The 27,825-nt window shown below is 40.1% G+C and overlaps 7 protein-coding genes across 7 annotated transcripts; all 7 read right to left on the bottom strand.

The window, feature by feature from the left end:
• Positions 1 to 66: 66 nt before the first annotated feature.
• Positions 67 to 2,778, bottom strand: LOC121620579 (amine sulfotransferase-like). Its single transcript, XM_041956681.1, has 6 exons — positions 2,637 to 2,778; positions 2,318 to 2,520; positions 1,498 to 1,624; positions 612 to 706; positions 245 to 415; positions 67 to 171 (listed from the first exon to the last, which is right to left on the bottom strand). The coding sequence occupies exons 1-6, from the start codon at positions 2,776 to 2,778 to the stop codon at positions 67 to 69; spliced, it is 843 nt and encodes a 280-aa protein (XP_041812615.1).
• Positions 2,779 to 6,027: 3,249 nt separating this feature from the next.
• LOC121621293 (amine sulfotransferase-like) lies at positions 6,028 to 8,717 on the bottom strand. The gene is made up of 6 exons (XM_041957705.1): positions 8,576 to 8,717; positions 8,258 to 8,460; positions 7,230 to 7,356; positions 6,569 to 6,663; positions 6,206 to 6,382; positions 6,028 to 6,132 (listed from the first exon to the last, which is right to left on the bottom strand). Exons 1-6 carry the CDS (start codon positions 8,715 to 8,717, stop codon positions 6,028 to 6,030), a joined length of 849 nt encoding a protein of 282 aa, XP_041813639.1.
• A 581-nt stretch (positions 8,718 to 9,298) lies between these two features.
• LOC121621292 (amine sulfotransferase-like) lies at positions 9,299 to 11,716 on the bottom strand. Its single transcript, XM_041957704.1, has 6 exons — positions 11,569 to 11,716; positions 11,247 to 11,449; positions 10,490 to 10,616; positions 9,827 to 9,921; positions 9,477 to 9,653; positions 9,299 to 9,403 (listed from the first exon to the last, which is right to left on the bottom strand). The coding sequence occupies exons 1-6, from the start codon at positions 11,714 to 11,716 to the stop codon at positions 9,299 to 9,301; spliced, it is 855 nt and encodes a 284-aa protein (XP_041813638.1).
• Positions 11,717 to 13,729: 2,013 nt separating this feature from the next.
• Positions 13,730 to 17,221, bottom strand: LOC121621301 (amine sulfotransferase-like). The gene is made up of 6 exons (XM_041957715.1): positions 17,074 to 17,221; positions 15,704 to 15,906; positions 14,533 to 14,659; positions 14,286 to 14,380; positions 13,908 to 14,084; positions 13,730 to 13,834 (listed from the first exon to the last, which is right to left on the bottom strand). The coding sequence occupies exons 1-6, from the start codon at positions 17,219 to 17,221 to the stop codon at positions 13,730 to 13,732; spliced, it is 855 nt and encodes a 284-aa protein (XP_041813649.1).
• A 1,518-nt stretch (positions 17,222 to 18,739) lies between these two features.
• LOC121621298 (amine sulfotransferase-like) lies at positions 18,740 to 20,516 on the bottom strand. Its single transcript, XM_041957711.1, has 6 exons — positions 20,375 to 20,516; positions 20,053 to 20,258; positions 19,469 to 19,595; positions 19,298 to 19,392; positions 18,918 to 19,094; positions 18,740 to 18,844 (listed from the first exon to the last, which is right to left on the bottom strand). Exons 1-6 carry the CDS (start codon positions 20,514 to 20,516, stop codon positions 18,740 to 18,742), a joined length of 852 nt encoding a protein of 283 aa, XP_041813645.1.
• Positions 20,517 to 22,002: 1,486 nt separating this feature from the next.
• On the bottom strand, positions 22,003 to 23,665 carry LOC121621297 (amine sulfotransferase-like). Its single transcript, XM_041957710.1, has 6 exons — positions 23,524 to 23,665; positions 23,223 to 23,428; positions 22,834 to 22,960; positions 22,542 to 22,636; positions 22,181 to 22,357; positions 22,003 to 22,107 (listed from the first exon to the last, which is right to left on the bottom strand). Exons 1-6 carry the CDS (start codon positions 23,663 to 23,665, stop codon positions 22,003 to 22,005), a joined length of 852 nt encoding a protein of 283 aa, XP_041813644.1.
• A 1,289-nt stretch (positions 23,666 to 24,954) lies between these two features.
• Positions 24,955 to 27,018, bottom strand: LOC121621265 (amine sulfotransferase-like). Its single transcript, XM_041957660.1, has 6 exons — positions 26,877 to 27,018; positions 26,556 to 26,761; positions 26,167 to 26,293; positions 25,485 to 25,579; positions 25,133 to 25,309; positions 24,955 to 25,059 (listed from the first exon to the last, which is right to left on the bottom strand). Exons 1-6 carry the CDS (start codon positions 27,016 to 27,018, stop codon positions 24,955 to 24,957), a joined length of 852 nt encoding a protein of 283 aa, XP_041813594.1.
• Between the last annotated feature and the right edge of the window lie 807 nt (positions 27,019 to 27,825).

The raw sequence follows: 27,825 nt of genomic DNA on the forward strand, positions 1-27,825 counted from the left end.
TACACATTAGCACATGTCAGTGAATAACAACATGTTAGCATCTTGTGGTCGGTGTGGCTGCTCTGCTTATTCCCAGATGAACTTCAGAGACATATCACCCAGTTTCTCCTGAAGGAGCTGATCGACTCTTTCACTCTGAGCTGCAGTCAGGTGGTTCTTCCAGTCACCGATCTTACCTGTAATGAAAAAACAAAAACTCTACCTGATGTCTGTTCACATGTTTCTGTACAGGTGCTACAGGGACATTACCTTTGCGTATGAAGTCTCCCTTCATTTCTGGCAGGAACTTGTAATTGGCTTTTGGGTCTTTCTTCATGTTGTTGAATGTAGATTTTTCTACAACTTGATCAATGGCTGCTTCACTCAGGTTTTTCCCTAAGAAGGTGCAGATCTTAGTTACAGCTGCCCTCAGGTCCTAAAACACAAACAGAAGTCCAACAGGGAAAAAAACTGACAAATAACATGATTCTTTTTATTACAAATTAATATTCAAATAAATGTGGCCATTTTTAATTCATACTTTTAAATACTATACTCCCTTCCTCACACCATCTTTCAGCTCAAGCCACATGAAATGCTGAACAGCCACATGAGGTAAAAAGACATCTTACCAAAATCATGTCCTCATAGGTCAGGAAGAGGATGTTGTACTGGTCTTTCATTGAATGCCACTTTCTGATGTGGTCAAACCAGGATGATCCTAGAACTGTATAACAGAATAATGTAACCCATAATTTAACATTTCTATTAAAAATAAAGCGTCTAATTATATTTATCCTAAGAGCTTACAAGGACAACCAACGTGGCCCAAGAAAAGCTGAAGTTGAAGTTCAGTACTTCTCCCCATCAGGGACGGTCAGTCCAACACTTTGGATAACATTACTGAAATAAATAGTGATTCATCATTTCAGCAGACGTGTGCAGAGCAATGTTTCTGCAGAGTTACAAAATCTACTGAATGCAACAGAAAAGAGCTGCTGCACATTACACTCCTATAGAGATGTATTGATCACTCAGCTCTGAAGGAACCAAACCTTGTCTGTAAAAGTGTTCTTGACTAAAGATTTTTTTAAATTCAATTTTCAGCTGTTATAATCATTAAATTATTGATGATAATCATCACCATCATCATCTAGACTGTAGTGACCCCTTTCGCCAATCGATCGGGGCATGTCCACTCCACTGCTTTGATCCAGAATAATCATGGTGTTGTTTACTGTTCACATTTTTCAGTTCCACAGCTTCCAATACCAATTAATGTCTGCTTACCAATGCAGATGCAGATTAACAATTTAAAATAAAACAATCACCAAAACGACACAACATGACACGTCACAGTCTAAAACTGTGAGTGCCTCACCTGGCTGAATATATCACCTCTCACACTTCACAGCAGTGATGCCCCAAGTGGTGGGAAGCTCACAGCAAAGATAAACAAAAATGAAAATGAAACACATGCACAGAAATGGCACTGACACAGACTCTAAGGTAACTCACCATTGCCCCTCAAATACTCTTCAAAATAGTGGTCAAAGCTCTTTGGTGTCTCCAGCTCAGTGAGAGCATGACTGAAGTGGTAATAGGAGACGATGTTGTCCTTTGGATTCCGCGTCACATAGATAATCTGACATAAGAAAAAATAACAAAAAAACAATCATCCCAGAGTTGAAGCCAATTCCTACGATTTCCTTCTCCATGCCAAACTGCATTCAAATAATCCCCGATTTTATGATACCTTTATAGCTCAGGCACATTCTACATGTGGAATCACATTCCTGCCAGGAAAGAAATGGTTGTACTCAGTCACAAATTCTGATTTTGCATAATGATTTTTTTTAAGTTAAACTGCCATAATTGTGACCTACTATTGTCTAATTGCAGTGTATAAAATGGACTGCATTTACATCTTGTTTTGCTTATTGGCCTCACTTTCCTCCATTCAAACACACAGTCGCACATTGATGCCGATGGAGCTCAAATGCAAGGAGAAGGTGTTGACCTGTGCATCAGGAGTAACTTAGGGTTCAAAGTGTTGCTCAAAGATACCTTGACATGTGAATGAAAGGAGTTGATTGACAGGAAAAAATGATCTATGGCTTAAGCAGACTTGTTTTTTATGAGGTGAAACACGGTGAACATTCCAGCATCTCTTTTGTGATGATTCGCTGCTTTTACCCATCTTACATAATCATAAATTTGAGTATCTTTGGGTTTTAGGCCATTAAAAAGACAATAATGATCCATCGTTCATAACTTTCCCAATATATTTTGAATCTTTCATTTACCTGGCAGGATTGAGCTTCCATAAAACACTGACCTTTGCCTTCTTGTCCTTCAGTCCTGGAGGCATGAGAGCAGGGGTGAGGTGAGAGGCAAACAGCCGAGGAGAGGGTCGTAGAGAGTAGTCTCGATCCTCCTCGTACTCCAGCCATGGCATCTGCTCCATGTTGTTTGGATATTCATTCAGACCTCCACCCAACTCACAGATGGAGATGATGATCTGCTGAGACCATACTGTGCCTGTGGGGGGGAAAAAATTAAGTTATGAGACATCATACCTGATCAGTGAATCTGTTCCCAGGCAGGACAAAACTGTAAATCCAATAATGTGACCTGGAAGAGTTTGTCTCACTGACCTGACTTTGGATAAGTGACCACAATTATGTCACTATCTCGGATTTCAAAGCTCTGGAGTGAATCAATGTACTCTGCAGTTGTGAATCCAACAGGAAAGTTGTAGTTTTTATACCTGAAGAGATAGTCGGAGATCTGCTCCATACTGCTGAATCACACAGACACCTGAGAGAAATGGTTGCATGTGGGACTAAAGACAAGCAGGAAAAACAAGTAGCGAAGCTGGACTCTGGACTCTGGATTCGCACATGATTTGCTGTATCAGAGAGTTATAAATATTTACAAGCAAGTGTATCACTTGTGTTGTATTTTGGGTTCTTGGCAGCGTTATACTTCGTTAAATTCACATAATGATAAATCAGACTTACAGCTGAAAAAAGAGTGACATGCATGTGAGCTAAAGACAGTTAAAAATGTGCTAAACAAAGGCAAACAAGAATGTATAGAACATCTGCAAAACATAAACCTGGACTCAAAGGGTTTTAAAGGGAGGGACAATAAGTAAGTATTACATGAAACTGACAGCAGACAAGCTTTTTCATCATTCTGAAGTAGATGTTGATAATGTAATAGCTATGAAATAATGACAGCACTGGTGTTTTAATTGGTTCCCTATAAGCATCACTCTCACTATGCAAGCAGGTACGACCTCCTGGGAAAATGAAGGCTGACTGGTCATCCAGTCCAGCTGGTCCTGTTTCTGTCTGCTTTCATGTCTCCAGTATAGATTAAATGAAAGAATAAACTCACGTTTTCTCCTAATGTTTTCCTCTATTCCCCTTTCTACCCCGATGACTTACCTATTTGTGCCAAGAAATACTCAAACTGTTATTACTCTGTATAAAATTAGGAGAATTTCACGTCACCCCTTCAGTGAACATATGTCTTTCTTCTTTTTCCAAAGGGGCGTTGATTGGTTCCTCACAGATATTTGGGAACAGGTGGAGTGTGTCCTGTGTTGTAGGTAGTTGCTGCTCTGAGGAATACGGAAAGCAAACTGGTTGCCTTTGTGACAACGGCGCCAACAATAATACCACCTGGAAACATTGTGGCAGGTTGAAAAGTTGTCCACTTGCACTTTAATATTTAGAATGTTTGTTGTTACTTGAGTGTCTTCTTACTCTATCTCAGTTTCTATTGCACTTTTTTAAAATCTACTGTTTTTGATTTATTGCTGCTAGTGCTTTTATTCAGCAATGCTAACAGCAATACATTTTGTACAGAAATTCAAGGTCCCCAGAGGATAAAGCATATTGGCTTTGGTGATATGTGTTTTATATATTAACCTGATTTCTGGACTGCTTCTGAAAGATCATTATCTCTCTCCTCCTCCCTTTCCTGTCTCTCTCCAGCTGTCTCAATCAAATGAAGCTGAAATGCAAAAATTCTAAAGAAAAAAGAATAAAACTGAACAGCTCTCATAGCCCTCCTTTTGAAAATTTGGCATCAGGCTTCAATAACATCCTGATAACATTCTCAAAATGTTGCGGTGCGAATGCTCTTTTGTTGTTGTGCAACATCGTGGGGATGTTTTATAAAAGAGCACTCTATATCTGTTAACTGAACAACGTCCCCAAAACATCCTCAGAATGTTGCAGGCAAAATGTTCTACCATTGCTGACATTAGAGGAACGTTTTAGAAAAAAAGGGGTCGTCTTAGGGCTCAATAACATCCTGAAAACATCCTCAGAAAGCTGCAGTTAAAACGTTATGTCTTCGTTAACATTTAGCCTGGTGCATTGAAATAATTTTCAAAAACGACACAAAAAAGGATGGTGAGGCAGGAAATAGTCGAAGCCAGAGGAGGCACCAACACAGAGCAGGCGAGAATGTAAAAGTCCAAAAACATGCGAGGTCCAGGAAAACCAAAGCAGAGATCCAAAAACGTGGGAAACGGCTGGAACACTTGACACACAAGCACGACGTCAGCTACAACATTTCACTGTGCAATCATGTGTTGTGTAATGACAATAAAGCTTAACCTTCAGACCTGATTGTTGTTGATTTGGATACCACATATTCAGCTCCTGAATTCAGGATACACACTGCAGCATGAAGTCAGAGCCATTTAACAAGTGAAAGTTTACATTTTCTTTTATGTAAAAACAACGCCTTTAAAACAGACTAGAATCTTGAACGCACCACATTTGACATGAGGTGTTGGACGATGACATCCTCAGCTGTCAGGATTTGCTTTCCCTGCTAAATCAGAGCTTGTTTTACCACAAAGATTAAACTGAAATTGCGGTGAAAATGCATTTGTTGGGACAGAAATCCATCAGATATAGATAGTTTACTCTGAAACTCTGACCTCAGAAATAAATTCTAAAATATGGGGCAATGGGATCCAGCTGTCGACGGAAAAACAAAGTTCGGGAACAACCAGAAACACGCGTGAGCAGCAGTGAATATTCGGGTTTATTCGGGTTTAATTCGTGAAACAATACAACCCGGCCACTATCCATCTGCGGCCGTATTTCTACTCGTGAAAGCTGGTGAGGTATATGGTCAGATCAAGCATGATCAGGGGTAAACTGATGTCTGGAATGGAGACCACTTTTAGTTGTGGTATGTGAGGCTACGAAGGGTCAGATAAAGAATAGATAAACCAGAGGTAGTAATGTTTAGGGGGCTATTAGGACTATTAACTTTAGATGTAGACATAGATTGTCACAAAGGAGAACATTCCTTAGTGGGACAATGCAAAGAGCATGATCTGGTCTTTAAGCTAGGGAAAGGTATGGGTGGAGTTAGATAAACAGTCATGCTATATATTGTGTTGTCTGTATGTTAAGGGCAGAGTCTTCTGATCTGACCCTGAAGCTCTCTCGGATGGCCGGCATCTGATCTGATACTGCTTGTTAATAAAGGTCTCTTCAACTCAAGCTTGTATCAGCGGAGTTCTTTCTACATCATCATCATACCACTGCTTGGCAGGACCTGGCTGATAAACTTCACTGGCAACCATGAACACACACCAACCAGAGAGAAAATGCTTCCCCGCAGTCGCCATGTGCGGCATGTGGCATCAGCAGAGGCCGCACAGAAAGCTGCGGGTCTCCAGCCTACCCGGGGGGCGTCACCTCTTGCTGCAGTCACTTGCACTTCGACATCGTAGATTTAAGTTGTAAATTTCCAACCACACACACAACAATGACAGGCACATCACTTCAGGAATTTGTTTCCATATGAATCCTGTTTTCTTTTTTCCTCTTCACCACATACAAAGAAACACATCAATTCCTTTTGACATTGAATAAAGAAAAGAGAAGAAGAAAGAACAGATAAGGATAACTGAGTTTATAACTGTTCTTGTTCGTGTGTTCATTTTCCCTGGTACACAAGTGGTGCAGTTTACACATTAGCATCTTGTGGTCGGTGTGGCTGCTCTGCTTATTCCCAGATGAACTTCAGAGACATATCACCCAGTTTCTCCTGAAGGAGCTGATCGACTCTTTCACTCTGAGCTGCAGTCAGGTGGTTCTTCCAGTCACCGATCTTACCTGTAATGAAAAAACAGAAACTCTACCTGATGTCTGTTCACATGTTTCTGTGCAGGTGCTACAGTGACATTACCTTTGCGCATGAAGTCTCCCTTCAACTTCGTTTCTGGCAGAAACTTATAATTGGCTTTTGGGTCTTTCTTCATGTTGTTAAATGTAGATTTTTCTACAACTTGCTCAATGGCTGCTTCACTCAGGTTTTTCCCTAAGAAGGTGCAGATCTTAGTTACAGCTGTTCTCAGGTCCTAAAACACAAACAGAAGTCAAATGTAAACACAGAAATAAGTGGAGAGCACCTCCAAAAGCATCCAGGTCTGGTTCTCTGCATAACACAACGCACACGACGATAATCCACCAGCTACACTCAAACCATGTTGAAGTTCAAGCTACATGAAAACACTATACAACACAGATGAAAAAACAGGTCTTACCAAAATCATTTCCTCATAGGTCAGGAAGAGAATGTTGTACTGGTCTTTCATTGAATGCCACTCTCTGATGTGGTCAAACCAGGATGATGCTCCAACTGTGTAACAGAATAATGTGACTGATAATTAATATTTTGATTAATTGTTGATTATATTTGTTGTGTTGATTATATTTATCCTAAGAGCTTCCTAAGACAACCAACATTACACAAGAAGAGCTGAAATTCAAGTTCAGTAGTTCTCCCCATCAGGGACGGTCAGTCCAACACTTTGGATAACATCACAGAAATAAATAGTGATTCATCATTTCAGCAGACGTGTGCAGAGTAATGTTTCTGCAGAGTTACAAAATCTACTGAATGCAACAGAAGAGAGCTGCTGCACATTACACTCCTACAGAGACACATTGATCATTCAGCTCTGAAGGAACCAAACCTTGTTTGTAAAAAGGCTGAAGAAAATTTCTTTTTAAAAATTTTAACTCATCGTTGATGAAAATGTTCAAAGTCAAGTGTCTTGTATTTGTAGATCCTGTCAGATAAAACATAATCCACACAGAAATTCTTTCCAATCTTTCTGTCAAGTCATCATGATCAGATTGTTGTCATCTGAAGTTTTTCAGCACTGGATTGAGCATCATCATCCAGACTCTGAGGTAACTCACCGTTGCCACTCAAATACTTTTCAAAATAGTGGTCGAAGCTCTTTGGTGTCTCCAGGGCGGCGAGGACAAAACAGAAGTGGTAACAGGAGACGATGTTGTCCTTTGGATTCCGCATCACATAGATAATCTGACATAAGATTAAACAACAATCATCCCAGAGTTGAAAACAACACCAAACCTCCATTACCAATACCTCCATGCCAAACTGCATTTAAATAATTCACTATTTTATGATCGCTTAATTTGTAGCTCAGGCACATAAACATGGAAGCACATTCCTGCTATGAAAACAGAAGCAATTTTAACAAATCACAAATTTTGAATTTGTATAATAGTTTTTCAGAGGGTCAAATGTTCAAGTGTTGTAAATGTGAAAACCCATCACAGAATTGTAGCGTATGGAATGGACTGCACTCACATAGCATTTTTCTTCCGTCCTTCATGGACAAAGTGCTTAATGTGCCTCACAGTCATCCATTCAAATACACACTCACACATCGATGACGATGGAACAGTGTTAGCCTGTGCAACTCAGGGTGCAGTGTCGCTCGAAGACACCTTGACATGTGGATGAAAGGAGTAGATTGAGGGAAAATTACTCTGAAGCTATTTTGATAATTGATCTATTGCGTAATGAGATTTGTTTTTTTAGGGGGTGAAACATGGTGATCGTTCCAGCATCTCATTTGTGAGGATTGGTTGCTTTCAGCCATCTTACATAATCATAAATTGAATGTTGTTGGGTTTTAGACTAGAAAAAAATGCGATTTAAGACACTACCTTGGGCTCTGGGAAACTTTTGCAAGCATTTTCTGACATTTCATGGAGCAAACAATGAATCTATTCTTTCCAATGCATCAAGAAAATGATCAGCAGATGAATTATTTGCAACCCTACTCATAATTGTGACTTAGGACGATATATATATATATGAACATGTATTTTCAGACTTATCGTTTATAACTTTCCCCATATATTTTTCAGTCGTTTATTTGCGTGGCAGGATTGAGCTTCCATAAAACACTGACCTTTGCCTTCTTGTCCTTCAGTCCCAGAGGCATGAGAGCAGGGGTGAGGTGAGAGGCAAACAGCCGAGGAGAGGGTCGTACAGAGTAGTCTCGATCCTCCCTGTACTCCAGCCATGGCATCTGCTCAAAGTTGTTTGGATATTCATTCAGACCTCCACCCAACTCACAGATGGAGATGATGATCTGCTGAGTCCATATTGTCCCTGTGGGGGGACAAAATTTAAGTTATGAGACATCATACCTGATCAGTGAAAGTGTCTCCAGCCAGGACAAAACTGTAAATGCAATAATGTGATCTGGAAGAGTTCGTCCACTGACCTGACTTTGGATAAGTGACAAGGAATATGTCACTATCTCGGATTTCAAAGCTCTGAAGTGAATCAATGTACTCTGCAGTTGTGAATCCGGTGAGAAAGTTGTAGTTTTTATATCTGCAGAGATAGTCGGAGATCTGCTCCATGCTGCTGCTGAGTCACACAGAAAACTGAGAGAAATGTTTGCATATGGGACTAAAGACAAGCAGGAAAACAAGTAGCGGAGGTGGACTTTGGACTTTGATAAGCACATGATTTGCTGTATCAGAGAGACATAATGTTTTATGGGCAAGTGTATCACTTGGACAGTTTAACAGGTGCTTAATGAAGGTAATGTACAGGAAGTCTGCAGAAATAAACCTCGATTCAAAGGGGGGGACAATAAGTTAGTAGTACATGCAACTGGAAATAGATAAGTTTTTTTTTTTTTTTTTTTTGCATCAGCCTTCACCACATAAAAAGAAACACACATTAATTCCTTTTGACACTCAATGAAGACAACAGACTGGCCAACTGAGTTTATTACTGTTTTTGTTCATTTGTGTTCATTTTCCCTGGTACAGAGGTCAAACTGTGGCTCAGGAAGTGTTTTAAAGGAATCTTTTTCTGGTGCAGTTTACACATTAGCAGCTTCTGTATATGTTGTAAATGACAAACACACACACACACACAAGCTGTCAATGAATAACAACATGTTAGCATCTTGTGGTCGGTGTGGCTGCTCTGCTTATTCCCAGATGAACTTCAGAGACATATCACCCAGTTTCTCCTGAAGGAGCTGATCGACTCTTTCACTCTGAGCTGCAGTCAGGTGGTTCTTCCAGTCACCGATCTTACCTGTAATGAAAAAACAGAAACTCTACCTGATGTCTGTTCACATGTTTCTGTACAGGTGCTACAGTGACATTACCTTTGCGCATGAAGTCTCCCTTCAACTTCGTTTCTGGCAGAAACTTATAATTGGCTTTTGGGTCTTTCTTCATGTTGTTGAATGTAGATTTTTCTACAACTTGCTCAATGGCTGCTTCACTCAGGTTTTTCCCTAAGAAGGTGCAGATCTTAGTTACAGCTGCCCTCAGGTCCTAAAACACAAACAGAAGTCAAGTTTAAACACAGACAGATAACTTAGTCCTCAATAGAAGTTAATATTCAAATAAGTGTGGCCCGTAATGTCTCCCTTCAACTTCTCAAACCAAATTGCAGTTCAAGCTACATGAAAACACTGAACCACCACAGAGAGAAAACCAGGTCTTACCAAAATCATTTCCTCATAGGTCAGGAAGAGGATTTTGTACTGGTCTTTCATTGAATGCCACTCTCTGATGTGGTCAAACCAGGATGATGCTCCAACTGAATAACAGAATAATGTAACTGATCATTTAATGTCCTCATTAAACATGAAGCATCTGTTGATTATATGTATCCTAAGAGCTTACAAATACAACCAACATAACACAAGATAAAGCTACAGTTGAAGTTCAGTACTTCTCCCCATGAGGGACAGTCAGTCCAACACTTTGGATAACATCACAGAAATAAATAGTGATTCATCATTTCAGCAGACGTGTGCAGAGCAATGTTTCTGCAGAGTTACAAAATCTACTGAATGCAACAGAAAAGAGCTGCTGCACATTACACTCCTACAGAGACACATTGATCATTCAGCTCTGAAGGAACCAAACCTTGTTTGTAAAAAGGCTGAAGAAAATTTCTTTTTAAAAATTTTAACTCATCGTTGATGAAAATGTTCAAAATCAAGTGTTTTGTATTTGCAGATTCTGCCAGAGCAAACATAATCCTGACCTAAAAAAAAAATTCTTTCCAATCTTTCTGTCCAGTCATCATGATCAGATTGTTGTCATCAAACCTTTTTCAGCACTGGATTGGTCATCATCATCCAGACTCTGAGGTAACTCACCGTTGCCCTTCAAAAAATCTTCAAAAAAGTGCTCAAAGCTCTTTGGTGTCTCCAGGGTGCTGAGGGCACGACTGAAGTGGTAACAGGAGACCATGTTGTCCTTTGGATTCCGCATCACATAGATAATCTGACATGAGAATAAACAGCAATTATCCCAGAGTTTAAACCAAAACCAAACCTCCATTACAATACCTCCATGCCAAACTGCACTGAAATACTATCACAGAATTGTAGCGTATGGAATGGACTGCACTGCATTTTTCTTCCTTCCTTCACAGACAAAGTGCTTAATGTGCGTCACATTCATCCATTCAAACACACTCACACATCGATGGCGATGGAGCTGCCATGCACAGCGTTAGCCTGTGCAACTAAAATTAATCTGTAGCTATTTTGATAATTGATTTATTGCGTAATTAGATTTGTTTTTTTAGGGGGTGAAACAGAAGAAGAAGAAAACAGAAAAAGAAGAAAAAAAATGCAATTTAAGACTCTACCTTGGGCTCTGGGCAACTTTTGCAAGCATTTTCTGACATTTCATGAAGCAAACAATGAATCTGTTCTTTCCAATGCATCAAGAAAATGATCAGCAGATGAATTATTTGCAACCCTACTCATAACTGTGACTTAGGACGATATATATATATATGAACATGTATTTTCAGACTTATAGTTCATAACTTTCCCTATATATATTTTTTAAAGTCTTTTTTTTTTTAAAAAAAGGGGCAGGATTGCGCTTCCATAAAACACTGACCTTTGCCTTCTTGTCCTTCAGTCCCAGAGGCATGAGAGCAGGGGTGAGGTGAGAGGCAAACAGCCGAGGAGAGGGTCGTACAGAGTAGTCTCGATCCTCCCTGTACTCCAGCCATGGCATCTGCTCCATGTTGTTTGGATATTCATTCAGACCTCCACCCAACTCACAGATGGAGATGATGATCTGCTGAGACCATACTGTGCCTGTGGGGGGGGGGGCAAAATTTAAGCTATGAGACATCATACCTGATCAGTGAAAGTGTTTCCAGCCAGGACAAAACTGTAAATGCAATAATGTGATCTGGAAGAGTTCGTTCACTGACCTGACTTTGGATAAGTGACGAGGAATATGTCACTATCTCGGATTTCAAAGCTCTGGAGTGAATCAATGTACTCCGCAGTTGTTGTTGGGTATCCGATGGGAAAGTTGTAGTTTTTATACCTGAAGAGATAGTCAGAGATCTGCTCCATGCTGCTGCTGAATCACCCAGAAACCTGAGAGAAATGGTTGCATCTGGGAATAGAGAAGTGCAGGAAAACCAGGTTGAGGAGCTGGACTCTGGACTTTGATTAACATATGATTGGTTGTATCAGACAGTCATAATTTTTTATGGGCAAGTGTATCACTTGGACATTTTAAAAGGTGCTAAACTGTCTGATGTTAAACAGGGATGAAGGATACAAAACATGAAAGGAGTTTAATTGAAACAAAATACACACAAAAAAAAATATGTCTATCCGAAGGTTCCTATGAGTGTACAATGACTGTTGTGGGCATTTATTGATGATACAAAAAAAGCCTCATCCTGAGTATCCTGTCCACATGCTACTTTTTGAGGCTTTTATTTTGAAAAAACAACCTCATCCTGTGTACCCTGAAAACACTTTGGATTGGCTGCTGGTTGTTGGGACAAAGTGTGAATTTATAAAGCTTTGAAATTTGTATCAACTGATCTTTCCTAATCATGATTGTGATCACACCTTGGTGAAAGTTATCTGAGAGCTCAAATCTCTTCGGGTGTCCAAACTTTTGCATGGCGCTCCTTTCCCTTTTTTCTCTCTATAATTGTACAAAATCTTGATTAAAATGTTGAAGAGGATGTTTCAGCTTTAAGTTTACGCCTTTTCGAGATCAGTCCAATTTCTACCCACTTAACTATTCACACTAGCAGAAATTCTGACCAGGAGTGTCCAAACTTTTGCATGCGACTATATGCTGATTCAATCACAATCGCATACATCAATATTTGCTTGGAAAAGCCCCTAAATGAAGAAATTTTAACTCAAAAACATGGCTGTGGCACATTATAAAAGCAGTGAACAGAAATATAATCCAGGACTCCACAGAAGTTGGGATGCTGTGTAAAACATCAAACACAGTACGATCATTTGCTAATCCTTTGTGACATATATTCAATTGAAAGCAGTACAAAGACAATGTGTTTAATGTTTGACCTCATCAGCTTCAGTGATTTTTGTAAATATCTGCTTATTCTGAATTTGATGCAGCAACGCATTTCAAACAAGTTGGGACAGGAGCAACTAAAGACTGGGAAAGTTGTGGAATGCTCCAAAAACACCTGTTTGAAACATTCCACAGGTAAACAGGTTGATTGGTAACAGGTGATAGCATCATGATTGGGTGTAAAAGGCTCAGGCTCAGTCATTCACAAGCAAGGATGGAGCGAGGTTCACCACCACATTTTTTAAGATTTTGAATTCCCAAAATAATTATGTTTCAGTCATCATCATTCATCAAATGCATTTAGATGCATTTTGTAGGGAAAAAATCTGTTAATTTATGAATTGTCCCCAAGCTTGGAAAAGAGAGGGGAAAAATCTGAATTTTATCTTTTCGGCCTTATTGCCCGAATTCACTTTCATCAAAAATTTATGAAGTGAAACATCGCAACATTGTTTGAATTATTATTCCAGTATAAATTCAGGGGTCTGTTCCAAGAAGCAGGTTTAATCAGTCATCAGGAAAACTCCTCTGAATAAATCCCTGAACCACATCCAATCCAGATCACGAACTGAAGACAAGTGATTCTCTGTGGTTTTGAACAGCACATTTGTCTCATCACTTAGAGAATCTGCTTCCATTTGAATCCTGTTTTATTTGCTGCTAAACTTTTTCCTTGTCTCCTCTTCTCATTCCAGACGAAGAGAATTGAAGTGTGGAGTCGGCTCCAGTGGCCAAAGCAGCCTTCACCACGTAAAAAGAAACACACATTAATTCCTTTTGACACTCAATGAAGACAACAGATTGACCAACTGAGTTTATTACTGTTTTTGTTCATGTGTGTTCATTTTCTCTGATACAGAGGTCAAACTGTGAGTCAGGAAGTGTTTTAAAGGAATCTTTTTCTGGTGCAGTTGACACATTAGCACCTTCTGTATATGTGGTAAGTGACAAACACACACACACACGCTGTCAGTGAATAACAACATGTTAGCATCTCGTGGTCGGTGTGGCTGCTCTGCTTATTCCCAGATGAACTTCAGAGACATATCACCCAGTTTCTCCTGAAGGAGCTGATCGACTCTTTCACTCTGAGCTGCAGTCAGGTGGTTCTTCCAGTCACCGATCTTACCTGTAATGAAAAAACAAAAACTCTACCTGATGTCTGTTTACATGTTTCTGTACAGGTGCTACAGTGACATTACCTTTGCGCATGAAGTCTCCCTTCAACTTCGTTTCTGGTATAAACTCATAATTGGCTTTTGGGTCTTTCTTCATGTTGTTGAATGTAGATTTTTCTACAACTTGCTCAATGGCTGCTTCACTCAGGTTTTTCCCTAAGAAGGTGCAGATCTTAGTTACAGCTGTCCTCAGGTCCTAAAACACAAACAGAAGTCAAGTTTAAACACAGACAGATAACTTAGTCCTCAATAGAAGTTAATATTCAAATAAGTGTGGCCCTTTTTAATCCAACATATCAAATAGATTTGTAACATCTCCCTTTAACTTCTCAAGCCAAATTGCAGTTCAAGCTACATGGAAACACTGAACCACCACAGACAGAAAACCAGGTCTTACCAAAATCATGTCCTCATAGGTCAGGAAGAGGATGTTGTACTGGTCTTTCATTGAATGCCACTCTCTGATGTGGTCAAACCAAGATGATGCTCCAACTGAATAACAGAATAATGTAACTGATAATTTAATATATTGATAAAAAATGCAGTGTTTGTTGATTATATTTATCCTAAGAGCTTATGAATACGAATCGAAACTTTTTTAGCACTGAATTGGTCATCATCATCCAGACTCTGAGGTAACTCACCGTTGCCCCTCAAAAAATCTTCAAAAAAGTGCTCAAAGCTCTTTGGTGTCTCCAGGGTGCTGAGGGCACGACTGAAGTGGTAACCTGAGACCATGTTGTCCTTTGGATTCCGCATCACATAGATAATCTGACATAAGAACAAACAACAATCAGTCATTATATAAAGTTCTCTCCTCCATGCCAAACTGCATTTAAATAACTCACTATTTTATGATCCCTCAATTTGTAATTAGTGTTGAATTTATATAATAATTTTTCAGAGTGTCAAATGTTCAAGTGACATAAGATTAAACAACAATCATCCCAGAGTTGAAAACAACACCAAACCTCCATTACCAATACCTCCATGCCAAACTGCATTTAAATAATTCACTATTTTATGATCGCTTAATTTGTAGCTCAGGCACATAAACATGGAAGCACATTCCTGCTATGAAAACAGAAGCAATTTTAACAAATCACAAATTTTGAATTTGTATAATAGTTTTTCAGAGGGTCAAATGTTCAAGTGTTGTAAATGTGAAAACCCATCACAGAATTGTAGCGTATGGAATGGACTGCACTCACATAGCATTTTTCTTCCGTCCTTCATGGACAAAGTGCTTAATGTGCCTCACAGTCATCCATTCAAATACACACTCACACATCGATGACAATGGAACAGTGTTAGCCTGTGCAACTCAGGGTGCAGTGTCGCTCGAAGACACCTTGACATGTGGATGAAAGGAGTATATTGAGGGAAAATTACTCTGAAGCTATTTTGATAATTGATCTATTGCGTAATGAGATTTGTTTTTTTAGGGGGTGAAACATGGTGATCGTTCCAGCATCTCATTTGTGAGGATTGGTTGCTTTCAGCCATCTTACATAATCATAAATTGAATGTTGTTGGGTTTTAAACTGTTGCTTGAAGAAGACAAAAAATGCAATTTAAGACACTACCTTGGGCTCTGGGAAACTTTTGCATACATTTTCTGACATTTCATGGAGCAAACAATGAATCTGTTCTTTCCAATCCATCAAGAAAATGATCAGCAGATGAATTATTTGCAACCTTACTCACAATTGTGACTTTGGATAACATATATATGAACATGTATTTTCAGACTTATAACTTTCCCCAAAAGTCTTTTATTTGCATGGCAGGATTGAGCTTCCATGAAACACTGACCTTTGCCTTCTTGTCCTTCAGTCCTGGAGGCATGAGAGCAGGGGTGAGGTGAGAGGAAAACAGCCGAGGAGAGGGTCGTACAGAGTAATCTCGATCCTCCCTGTACTCCAGCCATGGCATCTGCTCCATGTTGTTTGGATATTCATTCAGACCTCCACCCAACTCACAGATGGAGATGATGATCTGCTGAGACCATATTGTGCCTGTGGAGGAACAGAATTTAAGTTAAGATAAGACAAGATAAGATAAAAATTTACTAATGCCGCACCGGGGAAATTAAGATGTTACAGCCATGTTCAACGTGATGAGCAAATTTGTAACAATTTGTACGGTTGTTAAATTTAAACTTTCCCATTACTGTGTCTGTGTGTGGGGGGGGGGGGGGCAGCAGCACCACACTCTGACCCTGTCTACTCCAGTGGCAGGATCATCTTGTTGGAGATCACAGGAAGCAGATCACGGCGTAATCTGGAGAGGCTGGGGGGTGGCTCATGTTGAGTGCAGTGGGTGGAGGGATGTGAAGTCTGATGTGGAGTGGAAGACTGTTAAGTGGTGTGGGAAAGGTGCTCAAGGTGTCCAGATTTAGGGCCCATACAGTAAGTATTCACCTGTTTCTAGTCTGGCATTTAATATACTCGGTGAAGGTGGGGAGGGTGGAAGACAGGGAAGCGTGATTTAAGTCTCCAAACATGACGGGGAGGGCCTGGGGGGTGCGATGTCTGTGTCGGGACTCGCATGCCGATGCAGCATCGGCCGACGGAGGGTTGTGTACAGCGCTGTCGCGATAACGTGCGAGAACTCCCGCGGGAGGTTACATGGCCGAATGTTAACAGCGAGCCGCTCTACATCGCTCGTGTAGCGCTGCGCTTTACACTGTCGTGTCCTGGGACACACCATCTGTTGTTCACAAACATCACTATGCTATCAGAAGGTGAAATCCGTTCAAAACGACATGCGAGTGCGGCGTGAGTTAATTCAGTCACGTCTGCGTGCAGCACATGACGCTACACTCGCGATACTCCCTCTGCAGTCGGGTCTTCGCCGTTAGCTCTTTCATCTTTATAAGGGAGATGTCTCAAGTTCCCCATAATAAGAGACGATATGGATGGTTGTCACGACACTTCGGTCCAGCTCTGCATCCGTCATCTCTGTGGGGCGGAGGTCCCCTCTTTCCACCTGACGTACCTTCGTGCTGCACAGCACAGCTTTCCCCGAGTGTTAACAGCAGAGCGGTGGCTGAATGGATCTTGTTTTACACAGTCCAGAAAAACCTGATCATTAAATCTGTTCCCAGCCAGGACAAAACTGTAAATGCAAATAATGTGATTTGATTTGATTTGTGATTTGTAATGTGAGTTTGTCTCACTGACCCGACTTTGGATAAGTGACGAGGAATATGTCACTATCTCGGATTTCAAAGCTCTGGAGTGAATCAATGTACTCTGCAGTTGTTGTTGGGTATCCGATGGGGAAGTTGTAGTTTTTGTACCTGAAGAGATAGTTGGTGATCAGCTCCATGTTGCTGCTAAATCACACAGAGAGCTGAGAGAAATGATTGCATCTGGGAACGAAAGACAAGCAGGAAAACCCAGGTGGAGGAGCTGGACTCTGGACTCTGCAGCCCCCTGACCTCATTCAGCTCAGACCAGTTTCATGACCTCTGAACTGATTCTAAAGACACTGTATTCTTGTCCTTTCATCAACAAACTCTTATCTGTGTCTGAACTCTTTGCAAGGCCATAATTAAACTCATGAGCAAGCTTCCTTTAAGGGGCTTTATTTCAGGTTTCATCCTCATCCTGTGTACCCTGAAAACACCTTACTTGGCTGCTAATTGTTGGGAAAAAGTTTGAGGAGTCAGAATTTATAAACCTTTGCATGTGGCTATATGCTGTATTAAGCACACACAATCACATACATCAGTATTTGCTTAGAAAGGCCTCTAAATGAAGATATTTTAACTCAAAAACATAACAGTGGCACATGATAAAAGCACTTTGACCATAGCAGATCTCCAAATTACATTTATCGTGAATGTTTTTAAAAAGTTGAGTTCAGTTTCACAGCCCTGATATACATGTGTACACACACACACACACACACACCAACATACTGTTTTTCGTTCTATAGTCATCATTATTAATAAGAGCGTACAACTTAACACTGACTGTTGTGGAAAGTGTCAACAAATATGTGTTGTTTTTCTCTTACTGTCTGTTTCATACTTGTTAATTTCTGACCAGGCACAACCTTTCATGTATATGTCTGTATTTTTTAATTTGACTGTCCAAAACTGGGGTGGCCGATGGGGTGACGAGGGATTTTTAAGGAGTGACAGCTGCCACCCCATTAGCTGCTGGTTAGCAAATGCCAGCTCACAGCTACCTGCAGATATCAGACTGAAGTCAAGAAACACAAACAGCAGGAGATGAAGTGAGGTGCAGACTTTTTGATTTGCGCTGAAACTGTTTCTTAAAGTGTAAATAATAAACTAAACTGTCCTCTACGTAGTTGAAGCATCTAGCACTGACTCTTCATACCTGTATTTTTTAGGATTTTGAAGTTCTAAAATTATTATATTTCAATATTTCAGCTGCTGTCGGTACATTCCACTGGTATATTTTATTCTGTCGGTACATTTCACTGTGTATAATTTTTTCTGTTGGCACATTTCATTGATATATTTTATTGTTTATTGTTTAGTATATTTTATTGCCTTAGTATATTTTCATTCTGGTATATTTTTAATTGCATATTTTTAATAAAAAGAAACACACATTAATTCCTTTTGACACTCAATGAAGACAACAGACTGGCCAACTGAGTTTATTACTGTTTTTGTTCATGTGTGTTCATTTTCCCTGATACAGAGGTCAAACTGTGGGTCAGAAATAGTTTTAAAGGAATCTTTTTCTGGTGCAGTTTACACATTAGTAGCTTCTGTATATGTCGTAAGTGACACACACACACACACACACACATGCTGTCAATGAATAACAACATGTTAGCATCTTGTGGTTGGTGTGGCTGCTCTGCTTATTCCCAGATGAACTTCAGAGACATATCACCCAGTTTCTCCTGAAGGAGCTGATCGACTCTTTCACTCTGAGCTGCAGTCAGGTGGTTCTTCCAGTCACCGATCTTACCTGTAATGAAAAGACAGAAACTCTACCTGATGTCTGTTCACATGTTTCTGTACAGGTGCTACAGTGACATTACCTTTGCGCATGAAGTCTCCCTTCAACTTTGTTTCTGGCAGAAACTTATAATTGGCTTTTGGGTCTTTCTTCATGTTGTTAAATGTAGATTTTTCTACAACTTGCTCAATGGCTGCTTCACTCAGGTTTTTCCCTAAGAAGGTGCAGATCTTAGTTACAGCTGTCCTCAGGTCCTAAAACACAAACAGAAGTCCAACAGAACAAGTTTAAACACTGACAAATAACTTAGTCATTATTAGAAGTTAATATTAAATGTGGCTCTTTTTAATTCAACGTTTCAAATAGATTTGTAATGTCTCCCTTCAATTCCTCAAAGCATTTTGCAGTTCAAGCTTCATGAGAACACTAAACCACCGCGGACAAAAACACATCTTACCAAAACCATGTCCTCATAGGTCAGGAAGAGGATGTTGTACTGGTCTTTCCTTGAATGCCATTCTCTGATGTGGTCAAACCAGGATGATGCAAGAACTGTATAACAGAATGATGTGTCCTGTAATTTCAGCACTGGGCTGTCCATCATCATCCAGACTGTGAGGTAACTCACCGTTGCCCTTCATATACTCTTCAAAATAGTGTTCAAGGGTCTTGGGGGACTCCAGGTCAGCGGCAGCACGACTGAAGTGGTAAAAGGAGATGATGTTGTCCTTTGGATTCCGCATCACATAGATAATCTGACATAAGAATAAACAACAATCAGCCCAGACTTCAAACCATTTCATCCAATTCTCTCCTCCACGCCAAAGTTTAACCCAAAATAATTCACTTTTTTTTTTTACACCTTCATTTGTAACTTAGGCACATACTAAATATGGATGCACAGTCCTGCCAGGAACATAAAGGTTGTACTAAGTATGTGCATTCAAATTTTTAGAAAGTCAAATGTTTAAGTGTTGTAAACCTACTATGATCTACTATTACTGAAGTGTAGTATATGGAATTGACTGCACTTATATGGCTTTTTTCTCCCTTAATAAATGTGCTTGACTGGCCTCACATTCATCTTCTCAAACACACACTTGCACACTAATGGCAATGAAGCTCCCATGCATTGGAAGTAACTGAGGGTTCAGAGTCTCCATTAAACATACATCATTTCTTGGCAGGATTGAGCTTCCATAAAACACTGACCTTTGCCTTCTTGTCCTTCAGTCCCAGAGGCATGAGAGCAGGGGTGAGGTGGGAGGAAAACAGCCGAGGAGAGGGTCGTAGAGAGTAATCAGCTCGACCCTCCCTGTACTCCAGCCATGGCATCTGCTCATAGTTGTTTGGATATTCATTCAGACCCCCACCCAACTCACAGATGGAGATGATGATCTGCTGAGTCCATACTGTGCCTGTGGGGGGACAAAATTTAAGTTATGAGACATCTTACCTGATCAGTAAATCTGTTCCCAGGCAGGACAAAACTGTAAATGCAAATAATGTGATCTGGAAGAGTTCATTCACTGACCTGACTTTGGATAAGTGATGAGGAATATGTCACTATCTCGGATTTCAAAGCTCTGGAGTGAATCAATGTACTCTGTAGTTGTGTATCCAACGGGAAAGTTGTAGTTTTTATATCTGCAGAGATAGTCAGAGATCTGCTCCATGCTGCTGCTGAATCACACAGAAACCTGAGAGAAATGTTTGCATATGGGACTAAAGACAAGCAGGAAAACAAGTAGAGGAGCTGGACTTTGGACTTTGATTAGCACATGATTTGCTGTATCAGAGAATGAACTCCTTTTTTTTCCTAATGTTTTCTTCTACTCCCCTCTCTACCCCGATGCCAGCCACCCCTGGAATTACTTGTCTGTATGATGGTTATTACTCCGCATAAAACTAGGAGAATTTCACTTTACCTCTTCAGTGAACAGACTTCTTTCTTCTTTTATTTCTTGTATGTCTTACAGTTAAATGAGGGTAGAAGCTCCCTCGTCACCAACACTGGGATGTCCGTATGCAAGGACAACAGCTCCAGTGGAGCCGCTCAGTGGCCAGCAGGTCACACTGTGGTTGTACTGGGCAGCTCTGATGTGTGAATATGAGGAACTATGTGAGTATTAAAGAGGCCTTTCTGAAAAAGACACCCTGGCTTCCATAGATACTTCTCTGCTTAAACAAACTTTAAAGTGGTTTGCTATTAAAGACCTCGGAAAAGTCTGTTTCTGTGCTGCTGAAATGAGTCATTGCTGTCATCAAGCTGTCAGGTTGTCTTTAAAATTGAGACCATCATGGTCAGAAATTCCTCCTTGCAGCGTTATTCAAGTCCCCTTTACACAAAAATGTATTTTGCTGATTGTTCCTTCTCTTGAATATTTGAGTTTCACACAGCAGAATGGTACCTGTGCTAGCAGTGACTCCACACAGCTGTTTTCACTTTCATCTGCTGATGGAGGAATGATTTTCTTGCGTATCCTTGCGATATTAAAACTAGTTTGGAGGCCAACTGTGGTCAAATATACAACTTACACAAGTGTACGTACATACACTGAGAATGGACTTTTCAGCAGAGTGGAGGTGACTTTTTATGTCTTGTAGTCAAAATGTTAAATTGAACAATACTGATATATTGACATTTGGGATTTTTCTTTTTCAGCTTTTTTCTTTTTCTTTTTAATGCCTAACAGCAATCTGCAAAAATGGTCTTACAAATGTAGAAACAAGGCAAAACAAAAAAACAAAAAAACAAACACACAAGCACATAAGGTCCGATCCAATCCAGATCATGAAGTGATATAAAGTTATTCTCTGGGCACAGCTGGCTCATCACCTACAGAATCTGTTTCCATATGAATCCTGTTTTCTTTTCTCATCTTCACCATATATAAAGAAACACACATTAATGCCTTTTGACACTCAATGATGACAACAGATTGACCAACTGAGTTTATTACTGTTTTTGTTCATTTGTGTTCATTTTCTCTGATACAGAGGTCAAACTGTGGGTCAGGAAGTGTTTTAAAGGAATCTTTTTCTGGTGCACTTAACACATTAGCAGCTTCTGTATATGTTGTAAGTGACACACACACACACACACACGCTGTCAGTGAATAACAACATGTTAGCATCTTGTGGTCGGTGTGGCTGCTCTGCTTATTCCCAGATGAACTTCAGAGACATATCACCCAGTTTCTCCTGAAGGAGCTGATCGACTCTTTCACTCTGAGCTGCAGTCAGGTGGTTCTTCCAGTCACCGATCTTACCTGTAATGAAAAGACAGAAACTCTACCTGATGTCTGTTCACATGTTTCTGTACAGGTGCTACAGGGACATTACCTTTGCGCATGAAGTCTCCCTTCAACTTTGTTTCTGGCAGAAACTCATAATTGGCTTTTGGGTCTTTCTTCATGTTATTAAATGTAGATTTTTCTACAACTTGCTCAATGGCTGCTTCACTCAGGTTTTTCCCTAAGAAGGTGCAGATCTTAGTTACAGCTGCCCTCAGGTCCTAAAACACAAACAGAAGTCCAACAGAACAAGTTTAAACACTGACAAATAACTTAGTGCTCAATAGAAGTTCATATTCAAATAAATAAATGTATTAAGTAGATTTGTAATGTCTCCCTCAAACCATGTTGAAGTTCAAGCTACATGAAAACACTCTACAACACAGATGAAAAAACACATCTCACCAAAATCATTTCCTCAAAGGTCAGGTAGAGGATGTTGTACTGGTCTTTCACTGAATGCCACTCTCTGATGTGGTCAAACCAGGATGATGCTCCAACTGTGTAAATTGGAAATGTTCCTAATCATGTGATCTGTATTTGTAGATGCTGTCAACACAAACATAACCAGACTTTTCTAACATAAAAAAACAATTCTTTCCAATCTTTCTGTCACGTCATCATGATCATATTGTTGTCTTCTAAACTTTTTCAGCACTGGATTTGTCATCATCCTCCAGACTCTGAGGGAACTCACCGTTGCCCTTCATATACTCTTCAAAAAAGTGGTCAAAGCTCTTGGGCGTCTCCAGATCAGCGGCAGCACAACTGAAGTAGTAATAGGAGACAATGTTGTCCTTTGGATTCCGCATCACATAGATCATCTGACATAAGAATACAGCAACAACAATCAGCCCAGATGTGAAACCAATACTACAATATTCTCCTCCATGCCAAACTCCATTGAAATAATTTCCTGTTTTATGATACCTTAATTTGTAACTTAGGTACACACTAAATAAGGAAGAACATTCCTACCAGAAAAACAATGAATGTAAATGTAGATGTAAATACGCACACACACATATCTTTACATACACACTTACATAAGTTCTTGGCAGGATTGAGCTTCCATAAAACACTGACCTTTGCCTTCTTGTCCTTCAGTCCCAGAGGCATGAGAGCAGGGATGAGGTGAGAGCAAAACAGCCGAGGAGAGGGTCGAAGAGAGTAATCAGCTCGATCCTCCCTGTACTCCAACCATGGCATCTGCTCAAAGTTGTTTGGATATTCATTCAGACCCCCACCCAACTCACAGATGGAGATGATGATCTGCTGAGTCCATACTGTGCCTGTGGGGGCACATACCTGATCAGTGAATCTGTTCCCAGTCAGGACAAAACTGTAAATGCAAATAATGTGATCTGGAAGAGTTTGTCTCACTGACCTGACTTTAGATAAGTGACAAGGAATATGTCACTATCTCGGATTTCAAAGCTCTGGAGTGAATCAATATACTCTGTAGTTGCCTGTCCGACGGCAAAGTTGTAGTTTTTATATCTACAGAGATAGTCAGAGATCTGCTCCATGCTGCTGCTGAATCACAAAGAAACCTGAGAGAAATGTTTGCACCTGCGAGGAGTTGGACTCTGGACAGACTGAAAGTCTGTTTCTGCACTGCTGAAGTGAGTCATTACTGCCATCAAGCTGTCAGGCTACCAACTGAACAAAAAGTGACTTCATGCGTCTCTCTGACACCTCCTCCTCTGGTTTTCTTTACACTTGATTCCATGTATTTCTTTTCTAGTGTTGTCTGCCTTAACCATTCTGTCATTCAACCAGAACTCATTAGAAAAACTCATGGTGTACAACAGTGAAAGTGTTGAGGGGACTCAGCCTGTGTTTAGACAGCACTGGGCTGCAAATTCCAAACCCTCATTGTACCACGGGATCAGTGTTCAACGTGATCTGGTCTCTAGAGCCCCCTTGTGGTTAAAATTGAGACATTATGGTCAGAAATTCCTCCTTGCAGCGTTATTAAAGTCCCCTTTACACAAAAATGTATTTTGCTGATTCTTCCTTCACTTGAATATTTGAGTTTCACACAGCAGAATGGTACCTGTGCTAGCAGTGACTCCACACAGCTGTTTTCACTTTCATCTGCTGATGGAGGAATGATCTAAAACTAGTTTGGAGGCCAACTGTGGTCAAATATGCAACTTACACAGGCTGGATGTGAAAACTTGAAATCTGCACATACATACACTGAGAATGGACTTTTCAGCAGAGTGAAGGTGACGTTTTATGTCTTGTAGTCAATATGTAAAACTGAACAATACTGATATATTGAGATTTGGGATTTTTCTTTTTCAGCGTTTTTCTTTTTAATGCCTTACAGCAATCTGCAAAAATGGTCTTACAAATGCAGAAACAAGGCAAAAACACAAACAAGAAACAAACAAACAAAAAGGTCCAATCCAATCCAGATCATGAATTATTCTCTGGGCACAGCTGGCTCATCACCTAGAGACTCTGTTTCCAAATGAATCCTGTTTTCTTTTCTCCTCTTCAGCATATATAAAGAAACACAAATTAATTCATTTTGACACTCAATGATGACAACAGATTGAGTTTATTACTGTTTTTATTCATGTGTGTTCATTTTCCCTGATACAGAGGTCAAACTGTGGGTTAGGAAGCGTTTTAAAGGATCCTTTTTCTGGTGCAGTTTACACATTAGCAGCTTCTGTATATGTGGTAAGTGACACACACACACACACGCACGCACACACACGCACACACACACACACACACACACACACACGCTGTAAATGAATAACAACATGTTAGCATCTTGTGGTCGGTGTGGCTGCTCTGCTTATTCCCAGATGAACTTCAGAGACATATCACCCAGTTTCTCCTGAAGGAGCTGATCGACTCTTTCACTCTGAGCTGCAGTCAGGTGGTTCTTCCAGTCACCGATCTTACCTGTAATGAAAAAACAAAAACTCTACCTGATGTCTGTTTACATGTTTCTGTACAGGTGCTACAGTGACATTACCTTTGCGCATGAAGTCTCCCTGCAACCTTATTTCTGGTATAAACTCATAATTGGCTTTTGGGTCTTTCTTCATGTTGTTGAATGTAGATTTTTCTACAACTTGCTCAATGGCCGCTTCACTCAGGTTTTTCCCTAAGAAGGTGCAGATCTTAGTTACAGCTGCCCTCAGGTCCTAAAACACAAACAGAAGTCAAATTTAAACACAGACAGATAACTTAGTGCTCAATAGAAGTTAATATTCAAATAAATAAATGTATTAAGTAGATTTGTAATGTCTCCCTTAAACCATGTTGAAGTTCAAGCCACATGAAAACACTATACAACACAGATAAAGAAACACATCTCACCAAAATCATTTCCTCATAGGTCAGGAAGAGGATTTTGTACTGGTCTTTCACTGAATGCCACTCTCTGATGTGGTCAAACCAGGATGATGCACCAACTGTGTAACAGAATAATGTAACTGATCATTTAATGTCCTCATTAAACATGAAGCATCTGTTGATTACATTTATCCTAAGAGTTTACATATACAATCAACATGACACAAGAAAAGCTGAAGTTGAAGTTCAGTAGTTCTCCCCATCAGGGACGGTCAGTCCAACACTTTGGATAACATTACAGAAATAAATAGTGATTCATCATTTCAGCAGACGTGTGCAGAGTAATGTTTCTGCAGAGTTACAAAATCTACTGAATGCAGCAGAAAAGAGCTGCTGCACATTACACTCCTATAGAGACACATTGATCACTCAGCTCTGAAGGAGCCAAACCTTGTCTGTAAAAGTTTTCTTGGCTGAAGAAGATTTTTAAAAAATCGAAATCTTAAACTGTCATTGTGTAGTTGTATTGGAAATGTTCCTAATCATGTCGACACATGCTGTCAACACAAACATAACCAGACTTTTCTAACATAAAAAAAACAATTCTTTCCAATCTTTCTGTCACGTCATCATGATCAGATTGTTGTCTTCTAAACTTTTTCAGCACTGGATTTGTCATCATCCTCCAGACTCTGAGGGAACTCACCGTTGCCCTTCATATACTCTTCAAAAAAGTGGTCAAAGCTCTTTGGTGTCTCCAGCTCAGCGGCAGCACAACTGAAGTAGTAATAGGAGACAATGTTGTCCTTTGGATTCCGCATTACATAGATCATCTGACATAAGAATACAGCAACAACAATCAGCTCAGATGTGAAACCAATACTACAATTTTCTCCTCCATGCCAAACTCCATTGAAATAATTTCCTGTTTTATGATACCTTAATTTGTAACTTAGGCACACACTAAATAAGGAAGAACATTCCTACCAGAAAAACAATGAATGTAAATGTAGATGTAAATACGCACACACACATATGTATACATACACACTTACATAATTTCTTGGCAGGATTGAGCTTCCAAAAAACACTGACCTTTGCCTTCTTGTCCTTCAGTCCCAGAGGCATGAGAGCAGGGATGAGGTGAGAGGAAAACAGCCGAGGAGAGGGTCGTAGAGCGTAATCAGCTCGATCCTCCCTGAACTCCAACCATGGCATCTGCTCAAAGTTGTTTGGATATTCATTCAGACCCCCATCTAACTCACAGATGGAGATGATGATCTGCTGAGTCCATATTGTGCCTGTGGGGGGACAAAATTTAAGTTATGAGACATCATACCTGATCAGTGAATCTGTTCCCAGGCACGACAAAACTGTAAATGAATAATGTGATCTGGAAGAGTTTGTCTCACTGACCTGACTTTAGATAAGTGACGAGGAATATGTCACTATCTCGGATTTCAAAGCTCTGGAGTGAATCAATATACTCTGTAGTTGCCTGTCCGACGGGAAAGTTGTAGTTTTTATATCTGCAGAGATAGTCAGAGATCTGCTCCATGCTGCTGCTGAATCACACAGAAACCTGAGAGAAATATTTGCACCTGCGAGGAGTTGGACTCTGGACAGACTGAAAGTCTGTTTCTGCACTGCTGAAGTGAGTCATTACTGCCATCAAGCTGTCAGGCTACCAACTGAACAAAAAGTGACTTCATGCGTCTCTCTGACACCTCCTCCTCTGGTTTTCTTTACACTTGATTCCATGTATTTCTTTTCTGGTGCAGTCTGCCTTAACCATTCTGTCATTCAACCAGAACTCATTAGAAAAACTCATGGTGTACAACAGTGAAAGTGTTGAGGGGACTCAGCCTGTGTTTAGACAGCACTGGGCTGCAAATTCCAAACCCTCATTGTACCACGGGATCAGGTCTCTAGAGCCCCCTTGTGGTTAAAATTGAGACATTATGGTCAGAAATTCCTCCTTGCAGCGTTATTAAAGTCCCCTTTACACAAAAATGTATTTTGCTGATTCTTCCTTCACTTGAATATTTGAGTTTCACACAGCAGAATGGTACCTGTGCTAGCAGTGACTCCACACAGCTGTTTTCACTTTCATCTGCTGATGGAGGAATGATCTAAAACTAGTTTGGAGGCCAACTGTGGTCAAATATGCAACTTACACAAGCTGGATGTGAAAACCTGAAATCTGCACATACATACACTGAGAATGGACTTTTCAGCAGAGTGAAGGTGACGTTTTATGTCTTGTAGTCAATATGTAAAACTGAACAATACATATATATTAAGATTTGGGATTTTTGTTTTTCAGCTTTATTGTTATTATTTTTAATGCTTTACAGCAATCTGC

The sequence above is a fragment of the Chelmon rostratus genome, chromosome 17, assembly GCF_017976325.1.
Source record: "Chelmon rostratus isolate fCheRos1 chromosome 17, fCheRos1.pri, whole genome shotgun sequence".
In the NCBI taxonomy this organism is placed as follows: domain Eukaryota; kingdom Metazoa; phylum Chordata; class Actinopteri; order Chaetodontiformes; family Chaetodontidae; genus Chelmon; species Chelmon rostratus.

What these genes read in the sequence shown, in the direction of transcription:
- LOC121621292 (XM_041957704.1), bottom strand. Translation starts at nt 11,716, where the DNA reads ATGGAGCAGATCTCTGACTATCTCTTCAGGTATAAAAACTACAACTTT. An exon ending in CCTATGAGGAAATGATTTTG is followed by an intron (nt 9,654 to 9,826) that starts GTAAGACCTGGT and finishes TTTGTGTTTTAG; the next exon opens with GACCTGAGGGCAGCTGTAAC. An exon ending in ACTTCATGCGCAAAGGTAAT is followed by an intron (nt 9,404 to 9,476) that starts GTCACTGTAGCA and finishes ATTACAGGTAAG; the next exon opens with ATCGGTGACTGGAAGAACCA.
- LOC121621301 (XM_041957715.1), bottom strand. Translation starts at nt 17,221, where the DNA reads ATGGAGCTGATCACCAACTATCTCTTCAGGTACAAAAACTACAACTTC. An exon ending in CGTCACTTATCCAAAGTCGG is followed by an intron (nt 15,907 to 17,073) that starts GTCAGTGAGACA and finishes GTTCCTCCACAG; the next exon opens with GCACAATATGGTCTCAGCAG. An exon ending in ACTTCATGCGCAAAGGTAAT is followed by an intron (nt 13,835 to 13,907) that starts GTCACTGTAGCA and finishes ATTACAGGTAAG; the next exon opens with ATCGGTGACTGGAAGAACCA.
- LOC121621297 (XM_041957710.1), bottom strand. Translation starts at nt 23,665, where the DNA reads ATGGAGCAGATCTCTGACTATCTCTGTAGATATAAAAACTACAACTTT. An exon ending in AGAGTATATGAAGGGCAACG is followed by an intron (nt 22,637 to 22,833) that starts GTGAGTTCCCTC and finishes CAATTTACACAG; the next exon opens with TTGGAGCATCATCCTGGTTT. An exon ending in CCTTTGAGGAAATGATTTTG is followed by an intron (nt 22,358 to 22,541) that starts GTGAGATGTGTT and finishes TTTGTGTTTTAG; the next exon opens with GACCTGAGGGCAGCTGTAAC.
- LOC121621265 (XM_041957660.1), bottom strand. Translation starts at nt 27,018, where the DNA reads ATGGAGCAGATCTCTGACTATCTCTGCAGATATAAAAACTACAACTTT. An exon ending in CGTCACTTATCTAAAGTCAG is followed by an intron (nt 26,762 to 26,876) that starts GTCAGTGAGACA and finishes GTCCCCCCACAG; the next exon opens with GCACAATATGGACTCAGCAG. An exon ending in AGAGTATATGAAGGGCAACG is followed by an intron (nt 25,580 to 26,166) that starts GTGAGTTCCCTC and finishes TCTGTTACACAG; the next exon opens with TTGGTGCATCATCCTGGTTT.
- LOC121620579 (XM_041956681.1), bottom strand. Translation starts at nt 2,778, where the DNA reads ATGGAGCAGATCTCCGACTATCTCTTCAGGTATAAAAACTACAACTTT. An exon ending in AGAGTATTTGAGGGGCAATG is followed by an intron (nt 707 to 1,497) that starts GTGAGTTACCTT and finishes TCTGTTATACAG; the next exon opens with TTCTAGGATCATCCTGGTTT. An exon ending in CCTATGAGGACATGATTTTG is followed by an intron (nt 416 to 611) that starts GTAAGATGTCTT and finishes TTTGTGTTTTAG; the next exon opens with GACCTGAGGGCAGCTGTAAC.
- LOC121621293 (XM_041957705.1), bottom strand. Translation starts at nt 8,717, where the DNA reads ATGGAGCAGATCTCCGACTATCTCTGCAGATATAAAAACTACAACTTT. An exon ending in TGAAGGACAAGAAGGCAAAG is followed by an intron (nt 7,357 to 8,257) that starts GTCAGTGTTTTA and finishes ATCTTATGTCAG; the next exon opens with ATTATCTATGTGATGCGGAA. An exon ending in AAAGTATTTGAGTGGCAACG is followed by an intron (nt 6,664 to 7,229) that starts GTGAGTTACCTC and finishes TCTGTTACACAG; the next exon opens with TTGGAGCATCATCCTGGTTT.
- LOC121621298 (XM_041957711.1), bottom strand. Translation starts at nt 20,516, where the DNA reads ATGGAGCAGATCTCTGACTATCTCTGCAGATATAAAAACTACAACTTT. An exon ending in AGAGTATATGAAGGGCAACG is followed by an intron (nt 19,393 to 19,468) that starts GTGAGTTACCTC and finishes TCTGTTATACAG; the next exon opens with TTCTTGCATCATCCTGGTTT. An exon ending in CCTATGAGGACATGGTTTTG is followed by an intron (nt 19,095 to 19,297) that starts GTAAGATGTGTT and finishes TTTGTGTTTTAG; the next exon opens with GACCTGAGGACAGCTGTAAC.